We start from the raw sequence: 16,585 nt of genomic DNA on the forward strand, positions 1-16,585 counted from the left end.
ATACAGAGGGAGAGAGGAGGAAGAAGAGGGTGTTATACAGAGGGAGAGACGAGGAAGGAGAGAGTGTTATACAGAGAAGGAGACGAGAAAGGAGAGAGTGTTATACAGAGAAGGAGACGAGAAAGGAGAGAGTGTTATACAAAGGGAGTGTGGAGGAAGGAGAGAGTGTTATACAGAGAGAGAGGAGGAAGAAGAGTGTTATACAGAGGGAGAGAAGAGGAAAAAGAAAGTGTTATAAAGAGGGAGAGAAGACGAAGGAGAGTGTTATACAGAGGAAGAGACGAGGAAGAGAGTGTTATACGGAGGAAGCGCGGAGGAAGGAGAGAGTGTTTTACGGAGGGAGCACGGAGAGGGTGTCATACAGAGGGAGAGAAGAGGAAGGAGAGAATGTTATACAGAGGTAGAAAGAAGGAAGGGCAGGGTGTTATACAGAGGGAGCGAGGAGGAAGGAGAGTGTATTATACAGAGGTAGAGAGAAGGAAGGAGAGGGTGTTATACAGATGGAACGAGGAGGAAGGAGAGGGTGTTATACAGGGGGAGAGAAGATAGGGGAAATTGTTATACAGGGTAAGAGATAAAGTAGGGGAGAGATAAGGTGGGGGAGAGTGTTATATGGCGGGAGAGATTTTATGGGGAGAGTGTTATACAGGCGGAGAGATACGATAGGGGAGATTATACAGGAGGGAGATAAGATAGCAGAGAGTGTTATACAAGAAGGTGAGAGATAAGGTAGGGGATAGTGTTATATAGGATGAGAGATAAGGTAGGGGAGCGTGTTATACAGGGGGAGAGATAAGGTAGGGGAGAGTTACACAGGGGGAGAGATAAGGTAGGGGAGAGTTACACAGGGGGAGAGATAAGGTAGGGGAGAGTTACACAGAGGGAGAGATCAAATAGGGGGAGAAATATAAGAGTGAGAGATAAGATAAGGGGGAGAGTTACACGGGTAGAGATAAGGTAGGGGGGAGAATTACACAGGGGGGGAGATAAGGTGGGGGGGTTACACATGGGGAGATAAGGTAGGGGAAGTGTTACACAGGGGGAGACATAAGATAGGGGGAGAGTTACACAAGTAGAGAGATAAGGTAGGGGGGAGAGCTACACAGGGGGAGAGATAAGGTAGGGGGGAGAGTTACACAGGGGGAGAGATAAGGTAGGGGGAGAGCTACACAGGGGGAGAGATAAGGTAGGGGGGAGAGTTACACAGGGGGAGAGATAAGGTAGAGGAGAGAGTGTTACACAGGGGGAGAGATAAGGTAGAGGGGAGAGTGTTACACAGGGGGAGAGATAAGGTAGAGGAGAGAGTGTTACACAGGGGGAGAGATAAGGTAGAGGGGAGAGTGTTACACAGGGGGAGAGATAAGGTAGAGGGGAGAGTGTTACACACGGGGAGAGATAAGGTAGAGGGGAGAGTGTTACACAGGGGGAGAGATAAGGTAGAGGGGAGAGTGTTACACAGGGGGAGAGATAAGAAAGATAAGAGAGAGGAGAGAGTGTTAATCAGAGGTAGAGATGAAGGAGAGAGCTGGAAGAGAGTGACAGACTTACACACTTACTGTCACCTCTGCTCCTCCGGAGTGTGGGCCTTCTGACTGTAACGTCTGCCTGAGCTTGGCTCCGCCCCCTGACAGCCAGAGAGCTCCGCTCCCAGCAGTGAGGGCTGTACCTCTGTCTCCTCTCCTGCAGTGCTGCGCTGTGGGTCCGGTAACAGTAAGAGCGCGGGGGCAGCATCACATGCCGGAACCACGCTGACTGAGTGATGAAACAGGAAATAAACTACAGATTCCTGCAGCAAGGGCTGCTGGGAGCTGTAGTTTATTTCCTGTTTCTTCACTCGTGCTAAGCTGCGGTGCGGTGGGCGCCTCCTGGGTCCTGGTAGATTTATTCTTATTGAGCGGCCGTGCGGGTGGTGATGCCAGATGGTGCGCCTACAGTGCATATGCGCTGTGGGCAAGGCACCATTGGCACACACCTAGTTACGGCCCTGCTCTCCATCACTTAACATTATATATGTTCCTTGCACCAGTCTCTCTTGTAGACCTCAGGAACTCCACTAATCACCCACTCCCCAGCTCTGCTCATCAGCATCCCCTGACTCCAACTGTGCACGTCACACCATCAATGCTTAATTATATTCCCAGAATGTCTCTCTTGTGCACCACAGCACTGCCACTGGTAGCCCCCCAGTACTACAGAGCCCGTAGACTTCAATAGCAAGCTGTACTCAGGAGTATCACAGAAGAAATGAGCAAAAATCACTCCTAAACAGTGTGCAAACCTGGTTGAAAGTTACCCCAATATACTTAAAACTGTTATTGCAACAAAATGGGGATTTGCCAAGTATTAGTCTGCAGGGAGTAAATGCCTATGAAAATGGTATTTGTAACATTTTATTTAATAAAATTATCTGAATCAATCTATGTCAATTGTTATACAGACCAACCTGACATTTTACCTCTATATTATTATCCAGATTTATAGAGGTTATACTTTATGTATGCTTTTCCAATGAGAAAACTATATGGGAGACACAGACGTGTGTGGGTGACCCTGTCGGCACCAACTAATCTGGCTGGGTAAAAATTGACATGATAATGTGATGCATTTCAGAAAGCTATACCTGTATGTATATATATAGTATGGTACGATTGCATAGATCTGTGGCTCGAACACAGACGTGGTAATTTTTGTGGAGGGCGTATTATTAATAATTTATTTCCCTCAGACCCCTCGGGGTCGTAAAAATGTTATTTTGCCCACTTACTACTCACTGATATCGATACAAATACTATTTCTTATGTCGACCAAGATGTTTCCTGATTAGATCCACAACATTGGCATTCAGTACATGTTTCATACACATTAAGAACGTATTAACGTCAATAGGGACCTGCTGTTCCTGACAAAAATATATAAAATATATATATATATACAGATATATGTGTGTATATGTGTACTTAAATGTGTATATTCATATTAAAAATCACAAAGAATGCTGAAGTAAAGTTATTCCTTCTCATGTGCTGGTCGCACTGTTGAAAAGCACTAGGTCAGCCATGACAAGATGGTTTCAAATCCTCATGAGGAGTCCGAGTGTTTATTCTTTTCCCGCCGTGGATAGAATAAAGTGAGAGTCAACCCCTGTTCTGCACGGGGCCCTGTCACAAAGGATCATATACAGGAAGCTAAGTGATATTTTAATTATATGCTCTGATTATATTTGCATTACATGCGCATGAGGGAGTGCTTGTATTCAGAAATGGTCGGTTACCTTGTCATCCGATATAATTACCCTGGGGAAAGATGGGATACTCCTTAAGTTGGGTCATATCTAAAACATTGCAGCATACTGCCGTGCGACTCCAAGAGGTATGGGACTCTTGGGTTCGCGGGCCAGTTCCATGGCGGTCTCAGCTGGGAGAACGTTGTGGATTCACCAATGGAATGCTGAGGGTGACTCCGAGAAGTACTTCCCTATGAAGGTGAAACCTGGTTTGGGGATGGCTTTGTTATGTTGATCTCGGCAGATACCACTGGTAAGTCTACCTTCTTGAGCTATGTTCCCTCACAACGGTTGGTGACGCATTTTTGTAGGATACAGTCATTTCGACTGGATGGATATGGTTTTTTCCCTTTCTTTGCAGGTAGAGGAAGGTGAAAAGCTAAAAGGTCAGCGGCCTTTTCAAGTTCGCAGAAGCAGAAATCATCCTCTGTTTCTACCACATCCACCGCATGTCGCTGGTTCTATCTTGCGGGAGCCCACAATGGTGGGACCACGTCTAATACTCTTCAGTCAGTCCTGGAATGGACATGGACCAGTGAGTTAAGAATAGAGTCCCAAGGGGGACGTACTGGGGTGTCCAGATAATTCCCCTCACTGATTTTTCAAATAGATCTTACCGATTCTCCTCTGGACGGGGAGGTAGTATGTGACGCCATACAAGAGTTGGGTCAGGATCATGACATTAGCCTGCTGTCCCTGTCACACACACACACACAGACACACACAAAAAAAAGCTGTTATTCAAGCTTTTTGGTGCTTCTGATCCCAGTCAGCTCGGTCAGAACATTTACAAAAATTTCTATTTAAGAAGTTGAACTACAAGATGGAATCTCTCAGGGCAGGGATCTCCAATCGGTTAAAGGAGAAAGAGGTTTTAAGTGCGGTTTCTTCCACGTTAGGCTTACCTGGGTTTGCTATTCACGATTGTCATTGCATGGCAGTATGATGGTTTTCCTTCAATAGTAAAAGCCATTATTATTCTGTACTGGATGCTCTCCTGACTACGGCGAGGTCAAAAAACAAGTGGTGCAAATCGTTGTTTCTCTCTGACAGTTCTTCAACATAGTGGTTGGCTCCTGAACTGGCCAGAATCACTGTTGATCCCAACAACGTGGATGTCGAATAAGGTTAGATACAGACCTGTTGAGAATTTGTTTTTTCCAGTGGAAAGAGATCTGAGGATCCAGAGTCGGATCAGATTTGCAACAGTGTAAACCCATCAATACGTTCCATTGATGAAGAAGATGGTTGCGGCCTACGAGGCCATTCGGTGAGCAGGTTGATGCCAAAGTGGTTTTAGCGGGACCAGTTGAACATGTGGTCCGGGTCTCACCTACACATGCACCGGAAAATAATCCTATTTTCCAGGACCAGGATATCTCTCCTGTGGTGGCTTCACAGTTCTCACCGCCTAGAGGGACGAAGGTTCGGGATCCAGGTTTGGATCCTGGTGTCCATGGATACAAGTCTCAGAGGCTGGGGAGCAGTCTTTCCAGGGGAAGAATTTCCTGGGAAAAAGGTCAAGCCGGGAAGCTTGTCTGCAATAAGCATTCTGGAATTAAGAGCTATTTACAACGGAACATCTTCTTCGCGATCTGCCCGTGTTAATTCAGTCGGACAACTTAACAGCAGTAGCGTAAGTAAACCGCAATGGCGGAACGAAGAGCAAAGCGGCAATGGCAGAAGCCACGTATGTTTTCCGCTGGGCAGAAAGGCATGTAAACGTTCGGTTAGCTGTCTTCATTCCGGGTGTAGACAACTGAGAAACAGACTTCCTCAGCAGACACGATCTCCATCCAGGAGAGTGGGGTCTTCATCAAGAGGTTTTCACAGAAGTGACAAGTCTTTGGGGAATTCCTCAAATAGACATGATGGCGTCTCGCCTCAACAAGAAACTTCAGAGATAGTGTTCCAGGTCGAGGGACCCTTAAGCAATAGCGGTGGACGCCCTGGTGACACCGTGGGTGTTTCAGTTGGTCTATGTGTTCCCTCCACTTTCACGAAGGTGATAAAGAGCATAAGAAGAACAAAGGTTCAGGCGATCCTCTGTTATGCACACCAGTGCCTGCAGGAATGTACTGGTGTCTGAACTGTTATGCACACCAGTGCCTGCAGGAATGTACTGGTGTCTGAACTGTTATGCACACCAGTGCCTGCAGGAATGTACTGGTGTCTGAACTGTTATGCACACCAGTGCCTGCAGGAATGTACTGGTGTCTGAACGGATAGGGATGCAAAACAAATGAACTCACAGACAGACTGGGTAATATGACATTACGTACACAGAAGGTGATAGGGTAACAAAATAAACACAAAGTGAACAGAGAAGCCCAGAGGCTAAGAAACTGGGTGTCTCCCTAGTATTAGGAATGCTCAGATGGGAAAAGCAAGATGTTGTGTTTTAATACGTAGAGAACCCGAAATGCTGTTGCTAAGGGCAACAGCAAAACCCTAAAGGGTTACCAACGGGTGTGGCAGTAAACTCCTTGGTCAGAGATGGAATGATAGACACAAGGAGAGTCTCCACAATCCTAATCCTCACTTGCAGTGCACAGGTTCAGCTTACTGCCACTAAACTGACACCTGAACTCCTTGCACAGTGAGAATGGATTTAGGCAGGCAAGTCTGAGAATACAGCCGCAAACTTGCTAAGTTCACAGAGTAGCAAAAGAACCCCAGCAAGTTAAACGACTGACTCCAGTCTTACTGCTAGGTCTGGATTGGCAGAGTGTAATACCAAATCCCCAGGCCTATTTGCAGTAAGCAACAACAAATACAAAGCTACACAGTACTGGCTAACTTTCAGGAACTAACTAACCAACAAAGATTCAGCAGCATCTGCTTAACCTGAGAAGAGGGTTTATAAAGCAGGTGCTGTCCACGTCCCACTCAGACCTCACAGACTGTGAGCACAAAAACCAGCACCGGATCCCCTGCCGTGCACAGAGCCTGTAACCACTGCACAGCAAAAGACCCGAACCGGAGTATCAGCTGCACTCAGGTTACTCCGCTAGCACTTGTCTCCCAGTTGCCATGACGACGTGGCAGCACAGAGCAGGAGACCCTAACAGTACCCCTCCTCTGACGAGGGGTCAAAGAACCCCTACCACCGGGTTTATCGGGGAACTGCGAGAAGAAAGAGCGTATCAGCCTGGGGGCATGAAGAGCACAACTGCGCACCCACGACCGCTCCTCCGGGCCATACCCCTTCCAGTGCACCAAAAATGACAGCCGACCCCGAAGCATCTTGGAGTCAAGAATCCTTTCAACAACAAACTCCCTCTGGCCACGTATCAGAAGAGGGGAAGGTCTTCCACTGGAAGAAGGATTACTAATCGCCCGTTTTAAAAGGGAACAATGAAATGTTTTATTGATACCCAAAGAACGGGGCAGATCTAACTGAAATGCCACCGGATTGATAACCCTGGTGATCTTATAAGGGCCGATGAACCGGGGGCCTAACTTATGAGATGGCTGTCTCAACTTCAAATTCTTGGTAGACAACCAGACGAAGTCTCCTAATTTGAAGCTGCAGGGTCTTTTCCGCTTATCAAAAACCCTTTTGGTCACTAATGACACAGACACAAGGGCTTTCTTCACTTTCCTCCAAATACCTCTAAGGACCGAAACCACAGAGGAACCACCAGGCGTGGAGTCCAGGGGGTCAAAAGAATTGGCCTTAGGATGATGCCCATACACACAAAGGAAGGGAGAGATCCCTGTAGCAGAGTGTGCCGCGTTGTTATAGGCAAACTCTGCCATGGACAGATGAGCAACCCAGTCAGTCTGACACTTGGAGACATAACACCTGAGGAACTGCTCCAAGGACTGGTTCACCCTTTCAGTCTGCCCATTAGACTGCGGATGGTAGCCTGACGACAAGCTGACAGAAATCTGGAGATCGGAACAAAATGCCCTCCAGAATTTGGCCACAAACTGGGATCCGCGGTCAGGGACCACATCAAGTGGCAACCCGTGGAGACGCACAACATGCAGCATAAATAATTCAGACAGGCGTCTGGCCGATGGCAGCCCAACCAGTGGAACGAAGTGCGCCATCTTCGAAAACCTGTCAACGACAACCCAGATGGCTGTCATCCCCGAGGATTTGGGCAAGTCCACCACAAAATCCATTGAAATGTGGGTCCATGGCTTAGATGGAATAGATAGTGGATGTAATGGGCCAACAGGAACCCCTCTAGGAGTCTTATTTCGGGCACAGATGTCATATGCCCGAACCCACTGATCCACATCCTTAGCCACCGAGGGCCACCACACCGCCCTAGATAGCAACTCCCGAGTTCTGGCAATACCCGGGTGACCTGCCGACTTCTTGGCATGGAATTCCAGGAACACTCGCTGTCTTAACCTAGGAGGCACAAACAAAAGACCTACCGGAAGGTCTGGAGGAGCCTGCTCCTGTGCTCTAAGGACTAATGACAAGAGGTCCTGGGTAATGCCCACTTTAATACATGATGGGGACACAATGGGCAACGGCTCCTCTGTGGTCTCCTGGATTGGAGCAAAACTCTGCGAGAGCGCATCAGCCTTAATGTTTTTTTGACCCAGGGCGATATGTTATCAAAAAACTAAAGTGAGCAAAAAACAAAGCCCATCGTGCCTGCCTGGCATTGAGACGCTTCGCTGACTCTAAATATGCCAGATTCTTATGGTCGGTGAGAATTGAGACCACAAACTTAGCCCCCTCAAGCCAGTGTCTCCACTCCTCGAGTGCATCCTTAATAGCCAACAATTCCCAGTTACCCACGTCATAATTCATCTCAGCAGGCGAAAATTTACGGGAAAAGTAAGCACAGGGATGAAGGCGATTATCAGACACTCCCATCTGAGAGAGCACTGCCCCAATACCCATCTCAGAGGCATCCACCTCCACCACAAAAGGACGCTCTGGATCTGGGTGTCGCAGCACCTTGGCCGAGACAAATGCCCTTTTGAGACGGGCAAAAGCCGCTTTAGCCTCACAAGACCAGTGAGCAACATCCGCCCCTTTCTTAGTGAGTGCCACCAAGGGCGCCACTATAGACGAAAATCCAGCGATAAATCATCTATAAAAATTCGCAAAGCCCAGGAAACGCTGAAGCGCCTTCAAACTAGTGGGCTGCACCCAATCCAGGACTGCCTGTACCTTGGAACCCTCCATTTGGAAACCTTCTGGGGAGATAATATATCCTAGAAATGCGATTTGCTGAACTTCAAATTCGCACTTCTCCAGCTTCGCCCCAAGCCGGTGGTCTCTGAGTTTCTGGAGGACTAAGCGTACATGCTTCCGATGTTCCTCCAGGGAATGGGAGAAGATTAGGATGTCATCTAAGTATACAACTAAGAATCTATCCAAATATTCCCTGAGTACATCGTTCATGAAATCCTGGAAGACTGCCGGGGCATTACAGAGCCCAAAAGGCATCACCAAATATTCATAATGCCCTGAGTGGGTATTACAGGCAGTCTTCCATTCATCCCCCTCTCTTATTCGGATTAGATTGTACGACCCGCGTAGGTCAATCTTAGAAAAAATGGTGGCAGTACGAAGCTGGTCAAACAAGACCGAAATGAGAGGCAGTGGGTATGAGTTTTTAATCGTGATACGGTTCAATTCCCTGAAGTCGATGCAGGGTCGCAACGAACCGTCCTTTTTACCCACGAAGAAGAACCCCAACCCAACTGGAGACTGTGAAGGTCTGATAAATCCCTTAGCCAAGTTCTCCTGAATGTACTCTGCCATAGCCTGAGTCTCAGGACGTGACAGGGAGTACAACCTGCTCTTGGGAAGCTTAGCATTCGGCAACAAATCAATGGCACAGTCATAGGGGCGATGGGGAGGTAGTACCTCTGCAACTTTTTTGGAGAACACGTCCGCAAAATCTGCATAACACCCTGGCAATCCTGGCAAACTTAGCTGCGAGAGCCTGACTGGAAGGCTCAAGCAACTCCTGAAACAATCAGTACCCCAACTAAGAATCTCCCCAGAGACCCAGTCAAATTGAGGATTGTGGGCCCTTAACCAGGGTAACCCCAACACCAATGGGGCAAAAGTACAGACAGTCACATAAAAGGACAATTTTTCAGAGTGTGTGGCTCCAATAAACAAAGAAATCTGGCTAGTGCAAGAGGTAATTTTACCTTGGGATAATGGTTCCCCGTTTAACCCACAAATCTCAATTTCCAATGCCAAGGGTACTAAGGGAACAGAGTGTTTCAGGGCGAATTGGCGGTCCATAAAAACCCCGTCGGCCCCACTGTCCACAAAGGCCTCAGTCTTGACAGTTTGACCGAGGATCTTCAAGGTCACCGGAATGATAAAAATCTTCTTGGCGAATTCTGACTTCTGGCCTGACAGGATATTTCCCATCACCCTCAGGCCCTGAAGTTTTCCGGCTTTTCTGGGCATGATACTACCACATGACCTTTATTCCCACAGTACAAACACAACCCCTGCTGTCTCCTCCGCGTCTTCTCACGCGAGGAGAGGCGGGTAGCCCCAATCTGCATAGGCTCCTCGGAAAATTCCTCAGAGTCTGAGGTTCCCTTGGGAAAGAAGGAAACCTCGGTCTCCCTTTCAAGCCTACGCTCTCTCAGCCGTCTATCCACCCGGATGGATAACTGCATGAGCTGATCCAAGCTATCAGGCAAGGGATATTGTACCAGTTGGTCTTTTATCTGGTTAGAAAGACCTCTTCGGTACTGGTGTCTCAGGGCTGGGTCATTCCACTGGGTATCATGGGCCAACCTCCGAAACTCCGTACAGTAAACCTCAACTGGCCTTCGCCCTTGCTTAAGGATCGAAATCTGAGCCTCGGCTGAGGCCGTCTTGTCAGGGTCATCATACAACATGCCCAGTGCCATAAAAAAAGCATCAACACTTTTAAGCGAGGGACAGTCAGGCTGCAACCCATATGCCCAGACCTGTGGGTCTCCTTGTAGCAAGGAAATCACTATGCCCACCCGCTGAATCTCCGACCCAGAAGACTGAGGCCTAAGCCGGAAGTATAGCTTGCAGCTCTCCTTGAAACAAAAGAACTGCGAGCGATCTCCAGAAAAACGATCCGGGAGATTTACTTTCGGCTCCTTAACCCCTGAAGGTGCTGCTGCTGCGGGAGCTCCGCCAGCGGCCTGGGAGGTGTGCATTTTAATGGACAAATCATTAAATTGTCGAGTCAGGACCTGCACCTGATCGACCACCTGTTGCAACGTATTTTGAGGGATATGCTCTATATTCCCACAAAATTTCAACAGGAGTATTTGGCTGCTGAATATGTTATGCACACCAGTGCCTGCAGGAATGTACTGGTGTCTGAACTGTTATGCACACCAGTGCCTGTAGGAATGTACTGGTGTCTGAACTGTTATGCACACCAGTGCCTGCAGGAATGTACTGGTGTCTGAACGGATAGGGAACCAAAACAAATGAACTCACAGACAGACTGGGGAATATGACATTATGTACACAGAAGGTGATAGGGTAACAAAATAAACACAAAGTGAACAGAGAAGCCCAGAGGCTAAGAAACTGGGTGCCTCCCTAGTATTAGGAATGCTCAGATGGGAAAAGCAAGATGTTGTGTTTTAATACGTAGAGAACTCGAAATGCTGTTGCTAAGGGCAACAGCAAAACCCTAAAGGGTTACCAACGGGTGTGGCAGTAAACTCCTTGGTCAGAGATGGAATGATAGACACAAGGAGAGTCTCCACAATCCTAATCCTCACTTGCAGTGCACAGGTTCAGCTTACTGCCACTAAACTGACACCTGAACTCCTTGCACAGTGAGAATGGATTTAGGCAGGCAAGTCTGAGAATACAACCGCAAACTTGCTAAGTTCACAGAGTAGCAAAAGAACCCCAGCAAGTTAAACGACTGACTCCAGTCTTACTGCTAGGTCTGGATTGGCAGAGTGTAGTACCAAATCCCCAGGCCTATTTGCAGTAAGCAACAACAAATACAAAGCTACACAGTACTGGCTAACTTTCAGGAACTAACTAACCAACAAAGATTCAGCAGCATCTGCTTAACCTGAGAAGAGGGTTTATAAAGCAGGTGCTGTCCACGCCCCACTCAGACCTCACAGACTGTGAGCACAAAAACCAGCACCGGATCCCCTGCCGTGCACAGAACCTGTAACCACTGCACAGCAAAAGACCCGAACCGGAGTATCAGCTGCGCTCAGGTTACTCCGCTAGCACTTGTCTCCCGGTTGCCATGACGACGTGGCAGCACAGAGCAGGAGACCCTAACATCCTCATTGTTCCGGTCTAGCCAAGTAGGGCTTGGTATCCAGATCTTCAAAAATTACTCATAGAAGATCCCTGGCCTCTTCCTCTATGAGAGGACCTGTTACAGCAAGGACTGTGCGTGTATCAAGACTTACCGTGGCTGCATTTGACAGCATGGCGGTTGAACGCCATATCCTAGCCCGAAATGGTATTCCCAGTGAAGTCATTCCCACACTGCTTCAGGCTAGGAAAGAAGTAACGGCGAAGGTTTACCACCGTATTTGGAGGAAGTATGTGTCTTGGTGTGAATCCAAGAAGGCTCCTACAGAAGAATTTCTGCTGGGGCGTTTGCTCCATTTTTAGCAAGCAGGTGGGGATGCGGGATCCATTAAAGTACAAATTTCGGCCTTATCTATTTTCTTTCAGAAAGAATTGGCCTCCCTTCCAGAAGTTCAGACCTTCGTGAAGGGCGTGCTGCACATCCAACCTCCCTTTGTGCCCACAGTGGCACCATGGGATCTTAAAGTGGCGTTGCAGTTCCTGCAATTCTCATTGGTTCGAACCTTTACGTAAGGTTGAATTGAAATTCCTTACTTGGAAAGTGATCATGCTGTTGGCCTTGGCATCCGCAAGGCGGGTGTCTGAAGTGGCAGCTTTGTCTCACAAAAGCCCTATTTAATCTTCCATACAGATAGAGCGGAGTTGAAAACTCGTCAGCAATTTCTGCCAAAAGTGGTTTCATCCTTTCACGTAAACCAGCCTGTTGTGGTGCCAGTGGCTAACTGACGCCTTTGCGGAATCAAATTCTCTTGAGGTGGTCAGAGCTTTGAAAATCCATGTCGCCAGAACGGCTCAGATTGGGAAAACAGAGGCTCTGTTTGTCCTGTGGGCTCCCAACAAGATTGGGGCTCCTGCTTCCAAGCAGACTATTGCATATTGGATCTGTAATACGATTCAGCAGGCTCATTCTATGGCAGGTTTGCCGTTGCCTAAATCGGTGAAGGCCCATTCTACCAGAAAGGTGGGCTCATCCTGGGCGGTTGCCTTGGGGGTCTCGGCATTACAACTCTGCCGAGTAGCTACTTGGCTGGGTTCAAACACCTTTACGAAGTTTTACAAGTTTGATACCCTGGCTGATGAGAACCTCTTGTTGGGTCAATCGGTGCTGCAGAGTCATCCGCACTCTCCCGCCCGTTCTAGAGCTTTGGTATAAACCCCATGGTTCTTGAAGCATCCCCAGCATCCTCTAGGACGTATGAAAAAATAGGATTTTAATACCTACCGGTAAATCCTTTTCTCTCAGTCCGTAGAGGATGCTGGGCGCCCGTCCCAGTGCGTACTGTATCTGCAGTCATTGGGTATGTTTACACACATGGTGTGTTGTGGTTGAGTCAGCCTGTTGCTGATGTTATTCAGGCCGTAACATGCGTTATGCTGTTACTGTTTGTGTTTACACATATAGATTGTGTTACGTTTTATGTCAGCGTATTGCTGCATATTCTTCATGCCGTTGGCTGGTGTTCTATTGAATGCCAAGTTCTGCGGCATACTGGAGGTGTAAGCTGGTAAAATGCTCACCGTGGTTTAACAATAAATTATTTCCTCGAAATGTACATCTCCCTGGGCACAGTTCCTATAACTGGAGTCTGGAGGAGGGGCATAGAGGGAGGAGCCAGTTCACACCCCTTTTAAAGTCTTAAAGTGCTCATGTCTACTGCAGATCCCATCTATACTCCATGGTACTTGAAGCATCCCCAGCATCCTCTACGGACTAAGAGAAAAGGATTTACCGGTAGGTATTAAAATCCTATTATTATCGTAAGTATTGGCAAAAATTATGACTGCCTGGGTATGGGAATACGTACATTGCAAATGGTGATAAACTGACTATAATTTGAGGATTAAATCACTTGCAATAATATTTTATACTTATACTAGTGTCCACTTAACATACAAACACATGGAGACTTGCATTTGGCGACATTTGTTGCATTAAGAAAGGTTGTCTGGAGGGATCTCAGGATAGGAGAATAAGGGGACATCTTTATGAGTTGGTGTTTACAAAATCGATCCCATTCTTCACTTCAATGATAAATTAATTGGATGTCGTCTATAGATCATATCCAGTTCACTAGGGTCATTACATCTGTTTTAAGTGATAAAATAATGCCTGATTCTTTGGTGACCCAACATTTGCCCAAATATTGTCTCCTGCTTTCTAAAGAACATTATTGAATTATTCACAAATTGTGCTTATTCTAATAATACTTACAGTATTTCAGCATTAATTATTTCTTTGCAACCCAGAATTTGCGTGGAAGCATTAATCAAGCAACAACATTCATAAAAGAGCAATATCCTTCCCTGGTGAAACCATATTCAATTGCAATTACTTCATATGCATTAGCCAGAGCCGGAAATCTGACGGACACAAGGAAGCTGATGTCTGCATCTACAGGTATAGTAATGACACCTGCAGTACTGTAATCGCACATAGGACACAGGGAGGCTGATGTCTGCATGTACAGGTATAGTAATGGCACCTGCAGTACTGTACATCACATATAGGACACAGGGAGGCTGATGTCTGCATCTACAGGTATAGTAATGTTACCTGCAGTACTGTACATCACACATGGGACACAGGGAAGCTGATGTCTGCATGTACAGGAATAGTAATGGCACCTGCAGTACTGTACATCACACATAGGACACAGGGAAGCTGATGTCTGCATGTACAGGTATAGTAATGGCACCTGCAGTACTGTACATCACACATAGGGTACAGGGAGGCTGATGTCTGCATGTACTGGTATAGTAATGGCACCTGCAGTACTGTACATCACACATAGGACACAGGCAGGCTGCTGTCTGCATGTGCAGGTATAGTAATGACACCTGCAGTACTGTAATCACACATAGGACACAGGGAGGCTGATGTCTGCATGTACAGGTATAGTAATGGCACCTGCAGTACTGTACATCACATATAGGACACAGGGAGGCTGATGTCTGCATCTACAGGTATAGTAATGTCACCTGCAGTACTGTACATCACACACAGGACACAGGGAAGCTGATGTCTGCATGTACAGGAATAGTAATGGCACCTGCAGTACTGTACATCACACATAGAACACAGGGAAGCTGATGTCTGCATGTACAGGTATAGTAATGGCACCTGCAGTACTGTACATCACACATAGGGTACAGGGAGGCTGATGTCTGCATGTACAGGTATAGTAATGGCACCTGCAGTACTGTACATCACACATAGGACACAGGGAAATTGATGTCTGCATGTACAGGTATAGTAATGGCACCTGCAGTACTGTACATCACACATAGGGTACAGGGAGGCTGATGTCTGCATGTACAGGTATAGTAATGGCACCTGCAGTACTGTACATCACACATAGGACACAGGGAAGCTGATATCTGCATGTACAGGTATAGTAATGGCACCTGCAGTACTGTACATCACACATAGGGCACAGGGAAGTTGATGTCTGCTTGTACAGGAATAGTAATGGCACCTGCAGTGCTGTACATCACAATAGGACACAGGGAGGCTGATGTCTGCATGTACAGGTATAGTAATGGCACCTGCAGTACTGTACATCACACATATGACACAGGGAAGCTGATGTCTGCATGTACAGGTATAGTAATGGCACCTGTAGTACTGTACATCACACATAGGGCACAGGGAGGCTGATGTATGCATGTACAGGTATAGTAATGGCACCTGCAGTACTGTACATCACACATAGGACACAGGGAAGCTGATGTCTGCATGTACAGGTATAGTAATAGCACCTGCAGTACTGTACATCACACATAGGGCACAGGGAGGCTGATGTCTGCATGTATAGGTATAGTAATGGCACCTGCAGTACTGTACATCACACATAGGGTACAGGGAAGCTGATGTCTGCATGTACAGGTATAGTAATGGCACGTGCAGTACTGTCCATCACACATAGGACACAGGGAGGCTGATGTCTGCATGTACAGGTATAGTAATGGCACCTGCAGTGCTGTACATCACACATAGGGCACAGGAAGGCTGATATCTGCATGTACAGGTATAGTAATAGCACCTGCAGTACTGTACATCACACATAGGGCACAGGGAGGCTGATGTCTGCATGTACAGGTATAGTAATGGCACCTGCAGTACTGTAATCACACATAGGGCGCAGGGAAGCTGATGTCTGCATGTACAGGTATAGTAATGTCACCTACAGTACTGTACATCACACATAGGACACAGGTAAGCTGATGTCTGCATGTAAAGGTATAGTAATGGCACCTGCAGTACTGTACATCACACATAGGACACATGGAAGCTGATGTTTGCATGTACAGGTATAGTAATGGCACCTGCAGTACTGTACATCACACATAGGACACAGGGAAGCTGATGTCTGCATGTACAGGTATAGTAATTGCACCTGCAGTACTGTATATCACACATAGGACACAGGGAGGCTGATGTCTGCATGTACAGGTATAGTAATGTCACCTGCAGTACTGTACATCACACATAGGACACAGGGAGGCTGATGTCTGCATGTACAGGTATAGTAATGACACCTGCAGTACTGTACATCACACATAGGACACAGGGAGGCTGATGTCTGCATGTACAGGTATAGTAATGTCACCTGCAGTACTGTACATCACACATAGGACACAGGGAGGCTGATGTCTGCATGTACAGGTATAGTAATGACACCTGCAGTACTGTACATCACACATAGGACACAGGGAGGCTGATGTCTGCATGTACAGGTATAGTAATGTCACCTGCAGTACTGTACATTACACATAGGACACAGGGAAGCTGATGTCTGCATGTACAGGTATAGTAATGGCACCTGCAGTACTGTACATCACACATAGGGTACAGGGAGGCTGATGTCTGCATGTACAGGTATAGTAATGGCACCTGCAGTGCTGTACATCACACATAGGGCACAGGAAGGCTGATATCTGCATGTACAGGTATAGTAATAGCACCTGCAGTACTGTACATCACACATAGGGCACAGGGAGGCTGATGTCTG

The 16,585-nt window shown here is 47.1% G+C and overlaps 1 protein-coding gene across 1 annotated transcript in view; it reads left to right on the forward strand.

Annotated features, from left to right (window-relative positions):
* Window positions 1-16,585, forward strand: part of LOC134936129 (complement C3-like) — an 828,079-nt gene that overhangs the window by 659,545 nt on the left and 151,949 nt on the right. Inside the window, exon 28 of the mRNA XM_063931046.1 lies at window positions 13,821-13,971. Coding sequence (XP_063787116.1) covers window positions 13,821-13,971 — 151 coding nt within the window. The remainder of the gene's footprint in view (window positions 1-13,820; window positions 13,972-16,585) is intronic.

This window comes from Pseudophryne corroboree, chromosome 6 (genome assembly GCF_028390025.1).
Source record: "Pseudophryne corroboree isolate aPseCor3 chromosome 6, aPseCor3.hap2, whole genome shotgun sequence".
In the NCBI taxonomy this organism is placed as follows: Eukaryota; Metazoa; Chordata; class Amphibia; order Anura; family Myobatrachidae; genus Pseudophryne; species Pseudophryne corroboree.